Source organism: Mya arenaria, chromosome 11 (genome assembly GCF_026914265.1).
Source record: "Mya arenaria isolate MELC-2E11 chromosome 11, ASM2691426v1".
Classification (NCBI taxonomy): Eukaryota; Metazoa; Mollusca; class Bivalvia; order Myida; family Myidae; genus Mya; species Mya arenaria.
Genome location: NC_069132.1, coordinates 58,809,854 through 58,831,477, shown reverse-complemented (window position 1 = coordinate 58,831,477; position 21,624 = coordinate 58,809,854). Strand labels below are relative to the sequence as shown.

At 35.3% G+C, this 21,624-nt stretch overlaps 2 protein-coding genes across 3 annotated transcripts in view; one reads left to right on the top strand and one right to left on the bottom strand.

The window, feature by feature from the left end:
• The window catches only part of LOC128208127 (calcineurin B homologous protein 1-like), a 29,801-nt gene extending 17,438 nt beyond the window's left edge, over positions 1 to 12,363 (bottom strand). Inside the window, exons 1-3 of the mRNA XM_052911494.1 lie at positions 12,208 to 12,363; positions 4,770 to 4,842; positions 3,683 to 3,763 (exon numbers count right to left, since the gene is read on the bottom strand). Coding sequence (XP_052767454.1) covers positions 3,683 to 3,763; positions 4,770 to 4,842; positions 12,208 to 12,274 — 221 coding nt within the window. The 5' untranslated portion in view covers positions 12,275 to 12,363. The remainder of the gene's footprint in view (positions 1 to 3,682; positions 3,764 to 4,769; positions 4,843 to 12,207) is intronic.
• Positions 12,364 to 12,550: 187 nt separating this feature from the next.
• On the top strand, positions 12,551 to 21,109 carry LOC128208126 (complex I intermediate-associated protein 30, mitochondrial-like). 2 transcript variants are annotated; one of them, XM_052911492.1, is made up of 5 exons: positions 12,551 to 12,635; positions 13,609 to 14,202; positions 15,401 to 15,499; positions 19,209 to 19,295; positions 20,865 to 21,109. In XM_052911492.1, the coding sequence occupies exons 2-5, from the start codon at positions 13,621 to 13,623 to the stop codon at positions 21,084 to 21,086; spliced, it is 990 nt and encodes a 329-aa protein (XP_052767452.1). In that variant the 5' UTR covers positions 12,551 to 12,635; positions 13,609 to 13,620; the 3' UTR covers positions 21,087 to 21,109. The 2 variants fall into 2 exon arrangements, with proteins under 2 accessions (XP_052767452.1, XP_052767453.1); XM_052911493.1 differs by having other exon boundaries at positions 12,553 to 12,615.
• Positions 21,110 to 21,624: the final 515 nt, after the last annotated feature.

Sequence of the window (21,624 nt, the reverse complement as noted above, 5' to 3'; positions counted from 1 at the left end):
AAACCTGACTCAAACGCTATTATGACCCAAACCTGACTCAAACGCTATTATGACCCAAACCTGACTCAAACGCTATTATGACCCAAACCTGACTCAAACGCTATTATGACCCAAACCTGACTCAAACGCTGTTATGACCCAAACCTGACTCAAACGCTATAATGACCCAAACCTGACTCAAACGCTATTATGACCCAAACCTGACTCAAACGCTGTTATGACCCAAACCTGACTCAAACGCTGTTATGACCCAAACCTGACTCAAACGCTGTTATGACCCAAACCTGACTCAAACGCTATAATGACCCAAACCTGACTCAAACGCTATAATGACCCAAACCTGACTCAAACGCTGTTATGACCCAAACCTGACTCAAACGCTATAATGACCCAAACCTGACTCAAACGCTATAATGACCCAAACCTGACTCAAACGCTATTATGACCCAAACCTGACTCAAACGCTGTTATGACCCAAACCTGACTCAAACGCTATTATGACCCAAACCTGACTCAAACACTGTTATGACCCAAACCTGACTCAAACGCTGTTATGACCCAAACCTGACTCAAACGCTATTATGACCCAAACCAGACTCAAACGCTATTATGACCCAAACCTGACTCAAACGCTATTATGACCCAAACCTGACTCAAACGCTATTATGACCCAAACCTGACTCAAACGCTTTTATGACCCAAACCTGACTCAAACGCTATTATGACCCAAACCTGACTCAAACGCTATTATGACCCGAACCTGACTCAAACGCTATTATGACCCAAACCTGACTCAAACGCTATTATGACCCAAACCTGACTCAAACGCTGTTATGACCCAAACCTGACTCAAACGCTATTATGACCCGAACCTGACTCAAACGCTGTTATGACCCAAACCTGACTCAAACGCTATTATGACCCGAACCTGACTCAAACGCTATTATGACCCAAACCTGACTCAAACGCTATTATGACCCAAACCTGACTCAAACGCTGTTATGACCCAAACCTGACTCAAACGCTATTATGACCCAAACCTGACTCAAACGCTATTATGACCCAAACCTGACTCAAACGCTTTTATGACCCAAACCTGACTCAAACGCTATTATGACCCAAACCTGACTCAAACGCTATTATGACCCGAACCTGACTCAAACGCTATTATGACCCGAACCTGACTCAAACGCTATTATGACCCAAACCTGACTCAAACGCTGTTATGACCCAAACCTGACTCAAACGCTATTATGACCCGAACCTGACTCAAACGCTGTTATGACCCAAACCTGACTCAAACGCTATTATGACCCAAACCTGACTCAAACGCTATTATGACCCAAACCTGACTCAAACGCTGTTATGACCCAAACCTGACTCAAACGCTGTTATGACCCAAACCTGACTCAAACGCTGTTATGACCCAAACCTGACTCAAATGCTATTATGACCCAAACCTGACTCAAACGCTATTATGACCCAAACCTGACTCAAACACTGTTATGACCCAAACCTGACTCAAACACTGTTATGACCCAAACCTGACTCAAACGCTATTATGACCCAAACCTGACTCAAACGCTGTTATGACCCAAACCTGACTCAAACGCTATTATGACCCGAACCTGACTCAAACGCTGTTATGACCCAAACCTGACTCAAACACTGTTATGACCCAAACCTGACTCAAACGCTGTTATGACCCAAACCTGACTCAAACGCTATTATGACCCGAACCTGACTCAAACGCTGTTATGACCCAAACCTGACTCAAACACTGTTATGACCCAAACCTGACTCAAACACTGTTATGACCCGAACCTGACTCAAACGCTATTATGACCCGAACCTGACTCAAACGCTATTATGACCCAAACCTGACTCAAACGCTATTATGACCCAAACCTGACTCAAACGCTATTATGACCCAAACCTGACTCAAACGCTGTTATGACTTATCAAATTTTGTAACATGGGACTCCATCATTCTGACTTTGTGTAGGTACCACGCACACTACCAACAACGTGTTGCCACCGCGGGCGAGATTGTGTCATCGCGGAAAAGCGCAGCAATATATTCCGCTAGCTAACACGGTGGTGCGCGTCTTCTGCTACCGTATATGACTTCCAAAAATATCAACTTGGCATATCACTGCGATGTGGCGTAGCGCAATATGCAGGTATCTTTACAGGTTCCGTTGGTACAAATAGAACTTGGTACAGGTAATTTGAACCAATGCTCGCAGAAAGGATTTCACTCGAGTGAAGGGTAAGCGAACTCATCGCCCAAACTTGATAATTATATCGCTGGAATATTTTGAGTGTTAGTAAAAGTTAATTGAACCCAAACTATTCCTGCGAAAAGGTTTTCACGCCTTTAGGAAGAGTTTGTACAAGATTATTGTACATTCTTGTAAGTGTCAAAATTACTTAAACAAAATTGAATTCATTTTTCATTTAAAAAGTAATCATTGTTATTTTTTCACAATCTCACAAGTTTAACGAGGGAATTTGAAATTTAGATTTTTGCGAATAAGGTGAAAATGGCATCTGAATACATTTACAGTTACTGTTGCAAAGCATTATTTTCAGGGATCAAACTACTTTTTGATAATGAACCAAGGTTTGTAGATAACGGTTCAAGTTTGTTTACTAAAACTGACTAGAATTATATTTATAAGACGGGAACAAAGAATAAGCCTTAAAAAAATTGACAGCTACCTTAATTACTGTTATTTAACACTTCGTAATGCCTCGTTCGCGTTGACACCACGCAGTGGAACGTGGGGAAAGTTATAGAAATGAACACTGTGGGCATTTTGCTTTTATCACGGCGTATAGTGAAAATAAGATTCAAAAGATAACAGCCGCAGTAAGGATAAATCGTGGCGATGAGCAAAATATGCAAAAAACGCGTGGTTGGTAGTGTACATGAAGTTAAATTAAACACGCTTGACTGAACTAACTAAGATTTTATCATACATGTACAAAAATCGCTTTTGATTCTTCAATGCTAGAACTTCTTTAGATACATGTACATTCGGCCAAAATGTTCAGAACTTTGTTAAAGTCAACAACGTTTTTAATGTCGACGTTGAAATCTGTCAAATCTATAATGCACTGGAAGTTTTATGAATATACTTGCGATCTGCGGTAAAATATTTCTATCAAGATTATAGAGTCTGTCTCAGCTGTACTTTTTTTATTTATATGATGTAATTTAAACACAAATCATTTGAAGAATACTTTGCTTTGACTTTTTTATACATCTATTGAATTATTGAAATATTGTTTTAAAGCTACATTCTCACAGATTGAACGTTTTTTATTTTTTTTGTCTTGGAACGAGCCAATTTATGCAACCATGCATGGAAACCAGTGATATAAGGCTGCTGACAAAAGATCAGATCGCAGATTTTCATATTTAAGTTCAAAAATTCATGTTATATGCATTTTTCTTAAACTGTTAGTAACGCTTTTAGCCATTAAACATTTATTTTCTAATAGAAATATGAAATTATGCGTTCTGATCTTTTATCAGTAGTCTTACATCACTGGTTTGCAGATATTTGCGCAAAAATTGGCTCATTCCAAGACAAAAAAAAAAAAGTTGCCAAAACAGTAAATCTGTGAGAGTGCAGCTTTAAGTATGGAACAGAGAACAAATTTAACTTATTACCTCTCTAAGAAGAAAGAGTGCACGATTCTGTCACCCAGAGGATTAATAGCGAGCTCAGGAATTCTCAGGAAGTCTTCTCGACTGAAATGGAAATTCGAAACAATACATTTTGTGTTAAACAATGAGTGATTTGAATTTGAGACCATTATAACTCTAGCTGTTGCTTTTTTCAGTATAATATTGTTCTAACCTAAGTTGTTTATTCCTTCTTTGATCATAAATAAAATGTTTTAAACAAATTTTTGGACAAACATGTTGATTAGTATAGGGCACCTGCAATTATTCTGGTAGGTCCTAATAATCATGTTGTTTAAAATTTCATCATTGTGATATTAAACTAACATATTTGTAGAAGAGCTCTTTTGCAAATTAAGGATTGTCAAGTCATCTAAAATCATTGGCACTAGCTGTCACAAAATAAGCCGTCCTGTTTTAGGACACCAAGTTTGGTGATAATTGGTTTTACATAAGCCAAATTTAGTGAGCGGACACTGCTTTATACCAATTCGAGGGTCAAAACTCTGGAATAACTAAAACAAGGGGACTGATATCAAACTTGACCAATATATTTTGTCTTCAAACGTATTGTCAAAATTTGGTGATGATCGGACAAAGAGCTTTTAAAGGTATTGATTTGACAAAAACAATCTTAGGTAATTTCAATAATTAAAGGGCAATAATTGATGAATGACTTGAGAAAAATGGCTTGTTAATGAACTTATACAAGATATTCATGATGCCTAAATACATTTTGAAAAAATATATTGAAGATTGGACAAAGGCTCTTCAAGTTTAATATTAGACAAGATCAATTTTAGGTAATTTCTATGATGAAAGGGCAATAACTCTTGATCAATATGGCTGGTCATCAAACTTGTCTGAGATAGCAAGCCCATACCCATTCTCATCAAATTTGGTGATGATTGGGAAAATGCTTCTCAAATTATTGATTGGACAACAAACTTGACATCGCCGGTATATTCAAATTGGTAAATTTTTACCTATCACCAAAAAATATGACTGTTGAAAAAAAAGACAACATTCAAGAATGAATAATTCAACACAGCAAGAAGTTAAGAGGACATACCTGAGGAAGCCGTTGTTATTCTTGTCTAGACTTGTGAATCTGCTGAAGAGGCGAACAATCTGGTTGTGGGAAACTGTAAAGTATCAGGAGATTGTTTCAAACCTTAGTCTACTCGGCTCATAAAGTAAAACACAAATATCACAGCATTACCACACTAATTTAATCAAATGCTTTGATCTTGTTGACATGCTCAAGCTGTTTAACAACTTGTAAAGAAGATTTGTTTGTGCATGCATCAACAAAGTATTTTTATATTTGATATTGTTGAACAAATTGCACCGGAATACCTTTGGTTTATGTAAAATTTTGTTTAATTTGTAGATTTAATGTCATTTCCTTATATAATTTTACACTATCATCAGGGGTTCCATTAAAGGAAGTTTGGAAGTATATAACTCCCTAGAAATGGGTTAAAACTTCCAAAACCGATTCCTTGAAAGTACAAAAACTTCCATAATTTTGAAGAAAACTTCCAAAATAGAAAGATTGGAAATTCAAAATATCAAAACAATGTGTCAATATTACTTTTATAGTCACACTTTCAATCAGTGTTTAAGTAAAATGAATTATTAAAATATAAGTCTTTGAATTTGGTTAAAGTTGCAATTAAAAGTTTTTTAACATGCTAGTTGAAAAATAGTGGAAAAAGATGTCGTTTTTGGGATACCTAAACTTCCACATTTCAGTGAAAAACTTCCAAAATTGATGAACAGGAAGTTCATACTTCCAGTTTCAAATTCTTAATGGAAGCCTTGTATCATAATAGTGTTAAATCACTTAAATGTATATCATTGCGTCATAAATGGTAAAATGCTACGTCGGAAGGCAATATTTTGCTTCGAATGAAGACTTTAAACAAAGATAACAATTCACTAATTCTTCACCATTTTAAATGAAACAAAGGGCAGTCTATGCCACTAATAGATCTCAGCACCACCTTCGGTCTTTTACTAGGGTTTCATTAAGGGTTTAGTTTCTTAAAACACTTCGACAAACCTTTTCACAATACGGCGTCTGACAGTGCACTGTCAAATATTATTTTGGAAACAGGTTTGTCGAGGTGCTTGATGAAACTAATCACCTAATCAAACTTCGGTAATAAAATGAAGGCGGGGCTCTTTAAGCAGCATAAATTGCCCTTTTATTCATTTAAAATGGTGAAGTAAAAGAAAAGTTACCTTTGATTTAAGTCTTCATTTTTACGTAATCTATTATGTGGTATACACACACAAAAAGTGATAAACTCTAAACTCATATGTACATTGATTGCTGCATATAATATGACCAATATTCAAGATGTAGCAGCCCAGTTCGGCAGATGACATAGCCCAGACTGAAAAACCAAATGCCCAGATTTTAAATTCATACAGCCCATACTAAGGACATTTAGGCTCTGGCTGGTGAAACTAATGCACTAGTCATTTGTAACCACGGACCCTCCAGGTTTGAGGAATAGCGGGGACTTTGACTTTTGGTCCAGACAAGCCCGGGCAAAGTCCCCGCATTGCACTCTAGGTAAGACCCATTCCCCCGCTATATTTTTCGGGAAGACAAAACCACTGTATTTTTCCGGCACTGTGGGGCCACCTGGAAGGTAAAAACACGGCCCATTTCCCCGGCTATCCCCGGTATACCCCGGACCTGGGGGGGGGTGGGGTTCGTTGTTGCAAATGGCTGGTGCATAATGCAATGTTTCTTTTGATTGACAATCAAAACGGGGCCAAAATTCTGCTCCAGCCACAATCGCTTAAAGTACACATAATATACAAGAAATGGACTCAAAGTTCACAATCAAATTTTTTTTATATCCAACTCTAACCAGGTTAACTGGAAGAACATATTTTTTTTAAATTTATGCAGTCAAATTTTCTTAAAATTCTTAAAACTCTTGATTTTAAAGCCGCACTCTCACTCTCACTGATTGACTGTTTTGGCAACTTTTTTTTAATTTTTGGTTTTATAATGAGCTTATGATTGCGTAAATGTCTGACAACCAGTGATATATTATAAGACAGCTGGCAAAAGATAAGTTCACAGTTCTTTATATTTACATTCGAAAATTTCATTCCTAGACAAAAAATAAAAAAAAAGTTGTCAAAATTGTCAATTTGTGAGAATGAGAGTGCAGCTTTAAAGATGGCTTTGTTTTGTTTGAAAAATACTACAGAACTGTTAAAACTAGGGATGCAAACGAATGGCAAAATTGATATTCGAATATTCGTTAATTCTTTCGATCGAATATTCGAATATTCGATTACCAATATGAATGTATAAGAAATGTAGTAAACAACTTTTATTGTTTGCTTTAGTAATAGCTGGGGCATTTTAACCCTTCTTCGTTGTAGCCGGTATACGCGAAGGACCCTGATTTTTCCAAACATTGCCAATGAAATTCACCATTTACAAAAATATCTAACAAAAGCAATAGCCACTGAAAAAGGCGAAGATCGTTAATGCCTGGTTGAATGTCATGATGCACCAACGGGTCGTTCTGTATGACGAGCGGCCTCGTTCTCGGATTGACATCTACTAAATATAACTATGAAAACACCAAACCTACTCGGAAATTAGATACATAATAAAACGAAAATAACCCTGAATTTTGACCCATCTATTGTATAACAATGACCTAAATTGCTATTCTATACAATTACATTTCAAAGCACGAATGTTATATCGAAACATGGAAAACAGCATATAACTAGCACATATCATCCATATCATTACGGCGATTTGAGCAATACTGCACAGCTTAATTGACAGCCATGACACCACTTTGGTTGCCGATTCCGTTTTTTATCCAATAATGGTCATTAGAATTTACCGAAAATAATTGAAAGTTGTTTGATGTCACTTGTCTTATAGCCAGTTTTTGTAAAATTATGGGTACTGTTTATAGTCTCCGACTATGTGTCCCTAATTAACATATGACGCGTGTACCGGTATAGTGTCATCACGTCACGCCTCTGGCATTTAGGGGTCAATCGTTGTAAAAACAAGACATGCTAATATATACAACAGCACAGATGTAGGAAAAAGGTTTATTATTATTAAACCAAACAAAAAGCATCGAATATTCGAATACCGATTTTGACATTCGAATATTAAACGTTCGATCGAATATTCGAATATTCGAATATTCGTTTGCATCCCTAGTTAAAACCAAACTTGCCACCTGTGTGCACTCCGAGTGAACTAATTGTGCCCTATGGATAAACTAATGTACCGGTAGTTTATATAATATCAATAAGATAAGCAAGTATTGATATTTCTGGTCCAATCAGATTGGCCTTACTGTATTGATTTGGTATCACTGATAAAAGCATTTCCTATCCCAGTACATTATTGAACTTGTGTATCATGAAACAGTAAATGATGACTTTTGATGTACAGCCATTTTACTTTGCTATTAAATAAAGACAGTCAAGAGGTTTCTAAAAAGCATTTACTGGTCATACCGGTATTTGTCTATTTGTAATTAAAATGTACCTGGTAGATGAAAAAGGAATAAAACATTAATTATACATTAGTACTTAAATAAATACCATAACACTATCAGATCCAGGTGGGCTGCAACGGAGTCGTGCCCTCCCTAAAATCTTCCCATTTTTCTTTTTAGATTAAAATCAGAGATAACAAGAGCTGTCACAGAGAGACAGCGCGCTTGACTATTCCGCCGCTTTTCAGTGTAAGGATTGAAAATTTTTGGTGAAACATGCATGGATCACTGTTAGATTAGATTTCAATGCAATATATGCATGATGTGCGGAGATATTAACATAAATGTGGTTACATGCAAAATTTTAACCATAATTTTCAAGTGTAATAATAAAGGGCCATTATTTGCAAAACACAGTCTAACTTGATTATTCAAATAGGTCGGGTGGTTGTATAAAGTCTCAATGCAATTCATCCAGTAGTTGCTGAGATATTAACCTATGTGTGCTTACATGCAAAACCTTAACCAGAATTTCTGAGTGAAATAATAAAGGCAATTATTTGCATTAAATGCAAACTATAGTTATCTAACTTGGAAAATTAAGTAGGTTGGATGGTTGAGTACCATTGTATCAAGTCTCAATGCAATACCTCAAGCAGTTGCTGAGATATTAATCTTGCACGCAAAACCTTAACCAGAATTTCTAAGTCAAATAATAAAGGCCTATTATTTGCATTAAATGCAAACTAGAGTTATCTTACTTGGTTAAACAAGTAGGTTGGATGGTTGAGTACCATTGTATCAAGTCTCAATGCAATACCTCAAGTAGTTGCTGAGATATTAACCTATATGTGTGCTTGCACGCAAAACCTTAACCAGAATTTCTAAGTCAAATAATAAAGGCCTATTATTTGCATTAAATGCAAACTATAGTTATCTAACTTGGTTAATTGAGTAGGTTGGATGGTTGAGTACCATTGTATCAAGTCTCAATGCAATACCTCAAGTAGTTGCTGAGATATTAACCTATGTGTGCTTGCATGCAAAACCTTAACCAAGGGGTGACGCCGACGCCTACGCAGACGCTTGGGCGAGTAGTATAGATCTCCATATTCTTCGAATAGTCGAGCTAAAAAGTAATAAAATGTGCTCAAAATGCACCATTTCAGACTAGAAATTGTTAAAATTTCGCCCAAACCAACATTTTAATGATAAAAATACCTACGAAAACCTATATGACATATCCCGGATCAGTTTATTTTACATCTATAGGCAGATTGATGGATCATTTGCCCTGGGTTTTTGTCTTTCAATGTGGGCTATAAAGTTTTTCATTTTGGCTTGTATAGTCTGCCAATTGATCTGGGCAGTAACAATATTCATTTATGGCCATATTGTCCTTATAACTAGTCCTTATTGTCGATCATATGACATTTTCTAACCAGCCTAGACAATTCGCAACGCCAAGAAGCCTGTATGATGTACGCAAAGCCTAATTGTAAGAAAAAAGTAAGTTTTATTTTGGACATATATATAGATAAATAACACCACAAACTATATCCGAAATATTTTCATTATGAAGACAGCAAAATGTGTCTCCTGTGATCAAATATATGTGTTTGGACCATTAAAGGGACTGTCTCACAGATTGGCACCAAAAAAAGTTTTTATTTGTAACGAATCTCAGAACAATTATCTAATAGAATGTGTTACACTTTGATGTCAAAATTGTAAAAAAAAGTACCGAAATGTTAGAAAAAATTGTGTCGGAGCCTGGGTTCGAACCCGCGTCACCAAAATTGAAGTCTGGTGTCTTCCCTACTGAGCTACAGTACACTCAACGAGTTAGACCCACTTTCCTCGCTCACTCCGAGGGATAAAGTCGATGATCGCGGGTTTCCTCCGAGGGTAAAACTGTTGCCCTCGCTAAAATCCCCCCGAGTTCCTCCGAGTGGCTGGCTTAACGCCGAGTTTAATATGAACGATAGCGTTGAGAATCGTCCGATTTTATGATCCCGCGGCAGAACTCCGAGTCTAATCAGATAAGCAAGGAATCATTCTTGTTTAGAAGTTATTTATTTTTATGCTTATAAATGCACATTGTTAAGTGTAAAAATTCTTACATGTACCAACGTTTAATTAGTATTTATGTCCGTAAACGCCAATTGAATATTGTCTTGAATTATAAACATTGAATCATTAAAGTATATCCACTAAGTTATTGCATCATAAAGCAGCCGACTATTTACACGATTCTGAACCATGACCTCTGACGTCAAGCGCGTGATCAATACAATGTAAAATATACTATTTATTATTGGTGGTTAAAAATAGCTATCACGTTTCATGGAATTTTCCACAGAAAATGAGGCAAGAAGGCCTTCAAAACACGCTGTGAATTTTGAACGCGTGTTTGACCTCCTGATTTTCCGAAAATGTGTAACCTAGAATTTCTCGGAAGAAAAGTGTTTTATCAGTCATTAGCAAAAACACGTTTATAAGATGCATGTGCAACTAGTGAAATACGACTGCATTCTTGTGGTAAGCTAACTTCATGCAAAACGGGCAGAGGAAAAAGAATAATAGCAAATTACTGGAGCCGTCGTAATCTGTTGAAAATTTTAATAAAATAAATATAACATCAGCCTAGATCCTTATCAAGTGTCCACAGAGTCTCACGGAGTTAACCCCTCCGAGGAACGCCGAGTTCGTTATTCTTCGGTCGACTTATCACCCTCCGAGGGCCTTAAATTCAAACTCAGAGGTACGCGGACAGTCGATAAAATCATTGTGTTGGCTGCGATAGCAAAAATCCGCGGAGGGAAACGGAAAGTGGGTCTAACTCGTTGAGTGTACTGTATCAAGGCTTACACAATAAGGGTGACATAATTAAGCTATAAACCTACCTCGGTGATAACGCCGACTAGCCAATCACGTATAAGAAATGACTTGTGAATTCTACCCGGTAGACATACCCAGTAACTTTTTTTAATGGAAAAATACGAAATATCTGCTAAACTTAAATTAATTGTAAACTATGTGGTACTTCAATAATTAAGTTTCAATGCATTGAACACATCGATGCCAAGTTTGTCATTTTTCGACAAATTTTTTTTTCGCTATTTTTTCATCTGTGAGACAGTCCCTTTAAGAAGCGTTTGCCAATTAGAAGATATCGGAGAGGGTTCGCCGATCTCGGTCATTTTGTTTTCCTGTTGACAAAGCATCTCGGTAATACATATCAGGAATGAACATTTATTCTCCCGGAACAGAGACAAAGAAGCAACTAAAAAAATTATTTAATATTTGATTTTTAATTTAATATTTGATTTTTAACTTTATGCCTAAAAAAAGATTAGGGTCGGTGAGGAAAAAATACAGTCGGTCGGGTTACCGGAAATGCACTTAATTTGGCCTGACAGGAAATAAGACAACAAGTTTTTTTATGAAGTTATATAAATCAATTTTCTTCTTACTTGAGATTTTTCTAGAATGAGAAGTGGATAAATACATCTGATCTTTATAAAACACTGGATTTTTTTTTTTTTTATTCAAGTTTGGAAACTATTAAAAAAAGTATTATGTACCTTGGAATGCCATCTTATGACTGATGGGAACTTTTTTTTATGAAGAAAGACCAAGAATTTAAAAAAAAAACGATAATAACTCTTGAAGATATGATTTTGACTCTTGAAAATCAGATCTCAAGAGTCATTGACTCTTGGGTTTTAGACGCTGTTGAAAGCCGCTGTTGAAAGCCGTGACATCATATGATAATGTCAATCAACCACTGTGAAATCGCTGAAACCGTTAGCAACAGTATTGTCAATAGTGGTCTTCAAAAACGCTATTTGAGTAAATATCAACATTTTCTTAAGGATTCCAGCTTTTGGTATTTAAGTTTAACAAACCATGAGTGAGTCCCTGTGTGAATCAGGCTTAAGAAATTGAAACAATCAACCATATTTTACAAATTTTCGTATTATTTGACAAACTTACATCCTGTTTCCTTTTGAATTTCATCAATTTCTTCTTGTTGAAGCTGCATAGAAGATTTATTCCCCATACTGGCTAAATGTTTTATCACAGTTCTAAGAATTTTATTAGTAAAAACAGACACAAAACAAAATCTTGTGACAGAACCCGGAAGTAGGCTTTAAAGTGAAGGTCGAATAATATCTTCAACCGATGCACAATATTTTAATTGAATAAAAAATATAAACACAATCTGTAAATCTACCTTATAATTTGTAAAATATTATTATATTAAAAACCTATTTTACATCCAGTATCATTTTTATTGCATTTATAATTTTTTTCGCCGAGGAGTATTCTGTGCATTAAAAATCATGGAGGTGTAACTCTTCAAGATCATGCAGACTATTTATACCATAAGACTTCTAACAGGTTCTGTCATTTGATCCTAGGTACAGTACTGTTTCCTTTCGTATTTTTTTTATTAAAGAGCATTTCTTACTTATTCCAGTTTTACGATAGTTTGTGATATTTCGAGTCAAGTAGAATAGTTGACAATCGCAAGGTTACATACAACTATTTATATGGAAATATGAGTTCCTTGGTTTTCACTGAGAGCTGTTATTTTTAATAATCGGACTATTATATAAAAAGTTAACAATGCTAAATTTATTGTTTGACAAATTGCATACATATTTTTTGATTGTAAAAAATTGATTGTCAAGTGCCTGCAACAAACCTTTTTTTATTGTAAAAAAATTGATTGTCAGGTGCCTGCAACAAACCTGAGACCAATCCGTCCAGTGTTTATTTCCCCAACCATTTTGGTAATGCACCAGTCAATTGCAACTACGGCCTCCCAGGTCTGGGGAATAGCGGCGACTTTGACTTTCGGTCCAGCCAACCCCGGGTAAAATCTCTGCCCCGCGGGGACTAACTGATGGTCAAATCCCCACCAAATGCCCAAAAGGTAACTAAAGGCAAATTCCCCGCTATATTTTGCGCGAAGACAAAACCACCTGGCTCTGCGGGGCCACCTGAAAGGTAAAAACACAGCCCATTTCCCCGGCTATCCCCGGTTTACCCCCGGACCTGGGGGGGGGGGGGGGGGGCGTGGTTACAATTGACTGGTGTATAATCCGACCCAGTTACCTGGCACTTTGGTATTTGGAACCTCTTTTTTAGCCAGTCAAGCTATCCGATTTAACATTTCAGATTTTTTAATATTCATACAATTTTCATCATTTACAAGTTAATAATATAATTATGGAGAATTGCAGATTTTGGATTGAGAAGTTGGTATGGATACAAGCTCAGAGTTGAATATTTTTAAATAAAGCAACTGCATACCTGTTTAAACATTAAACTAATATACGTTGTTGTTGTTTTTAGATTGTTTCATTTGTCTGCATTTTCTGTTTTCAGTAACATCACAACATGTCAACAATGGCAAGCCAAGTGTACAAGCATTTGTGCTACAACCATTTAAAAACTATCCCAGGTCTTCATAGACTGGTAATTTCTTGCCAGATCTGTTTTCCCATCAGTGTGAAATCAGCGGCCTGTTCAAAAAATAGCGGAATAACATACTGCCAAGCACGGCACTATAGTGCTAAAATGCCAAAGTCAAACTTGATTATGTCCATGCAGGGACCCAAAAGATCACAGCTCAGAGGAAAAGACGACAGATCATTGTTTAAAGTTTTAACTGATGGACTTGACATTATCCGAGTTGGGATACCCAAGTTTAAAAAGGAAATGAGGGATAAGATCAATTTTGACTTTGATGGTAGGCGTGATCATGGTGACTTTGAATATTTCGTGAAGTTTGATGAGAAAATAATCAATTCATGGTTTGTGTCGGCTGATAGTGACTCCGGGGATGGAAAGAGTAGAGCAGAATTGATTGTCAGCCCAAATATAAAGGCTTTATTTTGTGGTAATTTAATTACGGAAGTTCCACAAGATGGAGTAACAAAAAGGTCAGGATTTTGCAACCTGAGCTCACCCTCGAATAAAGTAAGTTACCTGACATAACCACAGATGGCAGATATGTTGACAGGACCCACCCTATTTGCCCCCCCCCCCCCCCAAAAAAAAATGATTGAATCATAAATTATTATCACAAAACCTAAACATCAACCAGGCTGAGTCCTGTCAACGTAGCTACCACCTGTGTACATATCCATACATGAACCTTACTTTGCCATCATACTGGTATAGTGAGCACTGAAATTCTTCAATAAAAAGTTAAAAAAACGTTGAATGTTTTGTTTTTTCGTACATAACTGTTTCATGATTTCTGTTTTGGTTCATCACAATGTCCGGTGAAAAATAAGTCAGCACTGTTTAGTTTTTGGAAAATTAACTTACAGTTTCTAATAATAGATGTTCAGTGTTATTTTTAACTATTATGTCATGATAATTTAGATTATTAATACGTGTATCACTACTAAAATTTGTAAACCCTGTTTTGCATATGTTGCTGTAAAAACCGAAAATACACGTAAGGTGCCGATATCATCTTGTACCTTTATACTCTTTGATATGTATTCGGAAATTACAAAAATTTTCGGGAGGTGGATTCCGGCAACCATATTAATTTAATTATGATGATGTAATACCATGCTGACACTCTTTCCACTTTGTTTAACCTTCAGTGTGTGTATACCAATTGATGAATTGTGCCATTAATGCTACGTCTGGCAATATTTTGCTTTGAATTAAGACTTTAAACAAAGATAACTTTACTATTTCTTCATCATTTTAAATGAAACACAGCTCAGTCTACACTACTTACAGAGACCCGCCTTATTTCTTTTACCAGAGTTTGATTGTGAGTTTAGTTTCTTAAAACACTTTGACAAACCTTTTCACAAAACCGCTGTCTGAAGGAGCATTACCAATAAAACATTTTTTTGTAAACAGGTTTATTGAAATGTTGGAAGTAAATAATTACCTAATCACACTCCACCAATAAAATGGAAGCGGGGCTCTTTAAACAGCATACACCCTTTGTGTCACTTTTTTTATGACCATCATTGATCTAAAGGTCTGTATATTTACCGTATGCTGAGACCAACCAGCAATTAAACGTTTCAAATATTATAAAAACAGTTTATGTCTGTGAAAAATGGCCCTACAATGTTTCCCCAAGAATGAATGTTAGCTTTTGTTTGGATGTTTTTAATTAAAAAAAATCATCTAAATTTTTCAGAAATCATTTGAGCAGGTGATTCCATATGATTGGACTGGTTATACAGACATGACCCTGCGAGTGAGAGGTGATGGCAGGAACTACATGATTGTCATACAGGTATGTTATGTGCATTTAGTGTTTAAAATTATATTGCGTTTAATGGGATGGCAATTTTTTTTAAATGGACTGAACATTTTTTTGGGTTTATCAGCAATCAGCTATTTTTTATTTTAATTTGTCGATTCAGTAGAATTGAACAGAGGCTGGGCCTGTAGACAAAATATAATCTCAAACACTAAGCTTATAAAATCATAAATGGTATACAAGCCCATTTGTTTTGATGAATGCATACTTATAATGTTTAATGTTAAAACTATCAACTGACAAATATTTAGGTTTTACAGAAATAACATATTTTATTATAAGAGTTATTCAAAATATTTAGGTTTTACAAATATAACATATTTTACTATAAGAGCTATTAATTTTTTTTCTTGTGGGAATAGCATATTAAAGCTGTACTCTCACAGATTGACCATTTTGACAACTTTTTTTTTGTCTTAATGGACCCTTTTTTGCATTTAAATATCTGGAAACCAGTAATATAATACTGGTGTCAAAATATCAGATTAAACTTTTTAACTTTTTTTTAATGCAAAAATTGGCTCATTTTAAAAAAAGTTGTCATAAAAGTCCATCTGTGAGATTGCAGCTGTAATATGATGTCCCCACAAGAAAAAAATGAATAACTCTTATAGTAAAATATGTTATTTTTGTAAAACCCAAATATTTGTTAGTTAACGAAACCAGACTTTTGGATGTACATGTACAAGGCTTAGCTCTTATATAAGTATTTGGCATAGCAAAATGTAACAAGCCCAGCTAAGATGAAATTAGGGGAAAACAGAGCTTGGAGGCTTGAGCTGAAGTGAGGACCAGAATTGCTTCTAATGATTTGAAGGCAAGTTATGAGCAACCGCACAGCATTACTTGATTAAGATTTCAAGTATGAAATCACTATTGACCAAATTGAAAATTGCACAAAAGATGATCTTGGGCAATAGTTTTTTTAGTCTAAAATAATTTACATCAATTCCGTCAAATTATTAAGTATTAGTGTTTTTTACTTAACAGTAAGTGTTTTTATATTATTTGATAAGTGAGAAAAGGATTTAAGATGTTTTATGAATACCAGTATAGATAAATCTTTGTGGCCTACATTTATGAACTGATGTGAAGAATTTATTTGATAGTAAATGTATGTACATGTATTATGATTAAAGGTCATTGGATGAATTACAAAACTTAGATCTTAACACAAATACACACAAAACACAAACACTTTTGTTGCTTTGAGCAATACTTGTGATCAATTTATTTTTCTGGGGAAGACTTGAAACAAATTACAAATATATATATATGTATCAAAAACTGTTACCATACAACATCTATACAACATCTATATACAATGTTCGAATATTAAAGCGTTGTACAAATTATGATATGGCCTAAAAAAAAAAATTGTTTGGTTAGGGTTACATCCTTTTCAAACATAGGTAGGGTAGGTAGGCTTTTTTTTTTTTTATTTTTTTTTTTTTTTATTAGGCTTTATATAAGAATGTCATTTTCATCATTGGAGAATGGTGTTAAAGTTATCTTCTATATAAGCAATTAAGGTTTTAAACTACATATTGAAAAGCAAAAAAAAAATTTTTTTTTTTTTTTTTTTAGTTTTTCATTTTTTTTTTCAAACTGACTATAAAAACGTTAGGGTCGGCGCCTATTCCGTAGGTAGGGTCGGGTAACCCGAACCAAATGTATTTTTTTTTTAGGCCTATTCCAAGCCAGGGTAAAAACCAGAGATCGAAACTTCAACTGTTTGTAAAATAACTCGGGAAAACTGTACCTGAATACCATAATGCTTCAATTTTCATTCATATTTTCTATGAGATCAAAATGTTTCAGTATTTCATTCATTATTCGTCAATACTTTTTTAAATATTTCAATTTCAATTTCGTGACCTTTGATTTTCTAACCAACAATTTACATGTTTATATTTATAAACATTCTCAATGAACATGTCAATTTCCGACTGCTACAATAACCAACATTAAACGACTCAAATTTGAATTAAATCAAGTTAACCGCTCGATCTAGCATAAAACGGACCAATACAATAAAAAACCCATGCATATTTCCGGCTTTCCCCTCGACTGACCTACATCACGTGACATAAAACGCTTCGATAACATGCACAAGCTTTACTTTTGTGATATTCATGTTTAGACATATGTTCTGAGCTATACTAAGTAACGCCCAGAACTTACAATTATTGAATACCGGTGTGGTATTTTTTATCAGCTAGTCTATTTATTGAAGAAAAAAATGTTGAGCCATATTAATTTTATTCTTGGGTTTAGTTGTCATCATCATCATAAACAAACTTCAACCTTATCCATAACCCAAATGTCTTCAAATATTGACATGAAACATGGTGCACATTTTACTCACATGATCAGCCGCAATATATGAGAGGCGGTCGCCTCCCCAATATTTCGGCTGATCAGTTGAGAAAAAATATTTTTTTGAGAAAATATAATTTAGCTACAGCCTGGTCATTTATTGCCAATGTCTGAAGGGTGCTATCTTCTGTGCTAATGGGAACGACTGTGACTCGGTATTGGGCAATTAACTACGGCTTCATCGGTATCGAAGCCATCAGCGGTCATCGAAGATTAGTGGAGTAAAGTATAACAATGACAGTACATGCAAACTGCAGACGACTAATAAAGATTTTATCACATTTGTCAAAAAAGATCAAAAGAACAGTTTGTTTCTCAAAAATAAGTTGACACAGAAGCAGTAATTGTTATTTATCATGTCTTTTTCATATTCCTCTTAATAAACAAGTCAGAACCAAATCAACCTCGAATTTTTAGTTTTTCAAAGCTATCTTTTGGAAAAAAGAACCCTGAGTTAAGGTCATTCAATGCTTAATGGTTCAAACTATATTCTTGGCTGCACTATGATGAGGTGTAAATATATTTACGCATAAAAATACTTGTTTCAAACGATTCATTTGAGTCCTGAACACGCGTTTTGAGCAAGGTGATTTAAAAAAATCTGCACAAACGGAAGGGGGTCATCCCTTCCCGGACCTAACCCTGCCTCCCTAATACAAAATACTATCCGGCGCCTCTGACATGCATCGTCGGCAGCCACGGTACTTTCTTCTGTTACACTTCATACATACCTTGGGACAATTGACTGACAAAATCACGCTTTAATGAATATGCATGAGGCAGGAGAGACAACTCTTTTTCCAATGAATTTGCATGTTACACTCAAATATTGTTCAATGACTCTACAATGTCAGTAGCCTCTGTGGCCTTGTGGTCTTGACTACTGCCAAATATATTTGTACTGAGAAGGCGAATCCAGCTCATTTCTGGCATTCGCCACTATATTTTTCAACTGTAAAGCATCTAGTACTTTGCGGAACCAATTAAAATGCCTCATAAATTATTCATGATTACAACTTTTTCTTAGCCAAATTGCCCTTGGTACACAATGAAGCAGTGTAGTGTGTATAGGGGGTATCCGACGATGCTGACATGTACATGCCAATAATTCTGCCTTCAATAAAATTTGAGCTATGCCCGTTTTCGACTAAATAAACAAAACAAAATCGTTGGTTCTTGCTCCATGGTGCTCTTGTTATTTGATGGTTTTGGGTTTTTTAAGCCAAAATTACTTAGTACATCTTGAATTGTCTGTCTTCGACTGTGTGCATATAATTTTTATCCCATTTGTGTAAAATTTCAGATGGATCGTAAATGGAATGTTCATCAGTCAGACATGTATAACTACCCACTGTACACAAGGGGCGGGCCCTACTGGCAGGAAGTCAATGTAAGTGTTCTGAACAGGGCTTTTTTATCTTCTTTAATAGGTGCTGAAATAAGACAAGGAAATTAGACTAGGGAAACTTCCTTATTGGCCAACATTACAGCATTTCCAAATTTTCACATAAATTATCCGAAATTGAGCAAATTTTGTTCCAAGAAAAATAGGATTATATTTTATGTAAGGTGGCCAAATGAGAAAAGTTCTAAAGATAAATTTTCCAGTGGAAAGATCAAGAAAGACCTTATTCCCTCAATGATCATTGTTTTTAGCTTGACTATTTGAAGAATAAGAAGAGCTATCCTAGTCACCTGAGCGTCGGCGTAACCACTTATGTTAAAGTTTGCCTACCACCTCAAATATTTTCAAAGTCCATTGACATATGGCTTTGAAACTTCGCACACTTGTTCATCATCATGCCCCCAACCTGTACATAGGAGGAGGTCACTGTATCAAGCATTTTTACAGAATTATGCCCCTTTTTCGACTTAGAATTTACGTTAAAATTTGCGTACCACCTCAAATATTTTCCAATTCAATTTATGTAAATATCTCAGCACATCATGTATTGCATTGAAATCTAATCTTAACAGTGATCCATGCATGTTTCGTCAAAATTTTTCAATCCATACACCGAAAAGCGGTGTTATAGTCTCTGTGACAGCTCTTGTTTTTTGTATTAGATTGAGCTAATTTTTGCGTTAATGTCTGAGAAGCATGGAGATTTATAAGACTGCTGACAAAATAGCAGATCCCAGTGTTTCATATTTATGTTCCAAAATTATTGTTTTATGCCAAAAAACTCATTTTTCTTAAGTCGTTAGTCACACTTTTAGACACAAAACTTCAAATTTTGAACATAAATATTAAAAACTGCGATCTGCTATTTTGTCACTTGTAAGTCTAATATCACTGGTTTTCAGATATTTATGCAGTGATTGGTTCATTCCAAGAAAGTTGTCAAAGTGGTCTTGTTGTTTGATTTGACCTTTGCAAAATCCCAATTACACGGTACGATATAAATCACTGAGATATCCCACCAATTACACGGTACGATATAAATCACTGAAATATCCCACCAATTACACGGTACGATATAAATCACTGAAATATCCCACCAATTACACGGTACGATATAAATCACTGAAATATCCCACCAATTACACGGTACGATATAAATCACTGAAATCCCAGTATTGGAAGGCTATGCCTTTACTCAATATTTGAAAAAAGCCCTGCAGTTAATGGCATTAAATACACATGTATTTTCTGTGAGTGATGACATATCATATATATTAACTGTGAAAAACAAACATAATTTCACTAAGTGCTGGGAAGTCAATGACCCCATTGCCAGTTTAATATCACTTGGTTAAAATTTGGCTTGATTTCCCGATCAACTATAAATCAAATATTTGTTAATTTTAATGAATTAAAATCATGAAATAAAAAGAAAAACTGTTTGATTTAGTGTAATATTGCAATATATTTCGCCATGTGAACCCAAATGATAAAAATCTCTTACACTAAAACAAATATAAATGTTCTAAAACAAATAATGATTTTTTGTTCCAGATACCGCTGTCCAAGTTTTTCCTCACAGCTGCGGGTCGTATACAGGACTCTCAAGAGATGATTCAGCTTCATTCCATAAGTGACCTCGGAATCACTCTCGCTGACGGAAATCCTGGACCCTTCCAACTAGAGATAGACTATATTGCTCTTGTTAATAATAAAAACGCTACTAGATATGATTTTGATATAGAGATGTATGAAAGAGGTCCTTTAGACTACTAGTGAAGGAAAATAAATCTTTATTATGAATATATAGTTGCTAATAAATTATTTGTTCCATGATAGTGTTAAGCCTAGTTAAAGCTGCACTCTCACAGATTGCCAACTGACAACTTTTTCATTTTCTGTCTCAGAATCAGATGATTTCGTCATCAATGCTTTCAATTCAGTCATATAAGATAACTCACAATAGAACAGATCTCGATAGTTTGGAAAACTGCTAGAATTTTCTCTTTTTATGCCCCCGAAGGTGGGCATATTAAAATCGCACCTTCCGTCCGTCCGTCCGCACACACGAATGGGTATATATTGGGTACTAATTCCTTCATTACTTATAGAAGATCAAATTTGTTGGGTAGCCCTTGTTGGGTAGGGTTAGTAAGGGATAGTAGGGCTTTAGTGGGTATATTTTTATAATGGGAGTAATGGAAAAGTACCTAACAAAGGGGATATGTGGGAGTCCGTCCGTCTGGCTCTGTAACTTTCCCTTGTATGGACAGATTTTAAAATAACTTGCCACATGTGTTCCACATACCAAGAT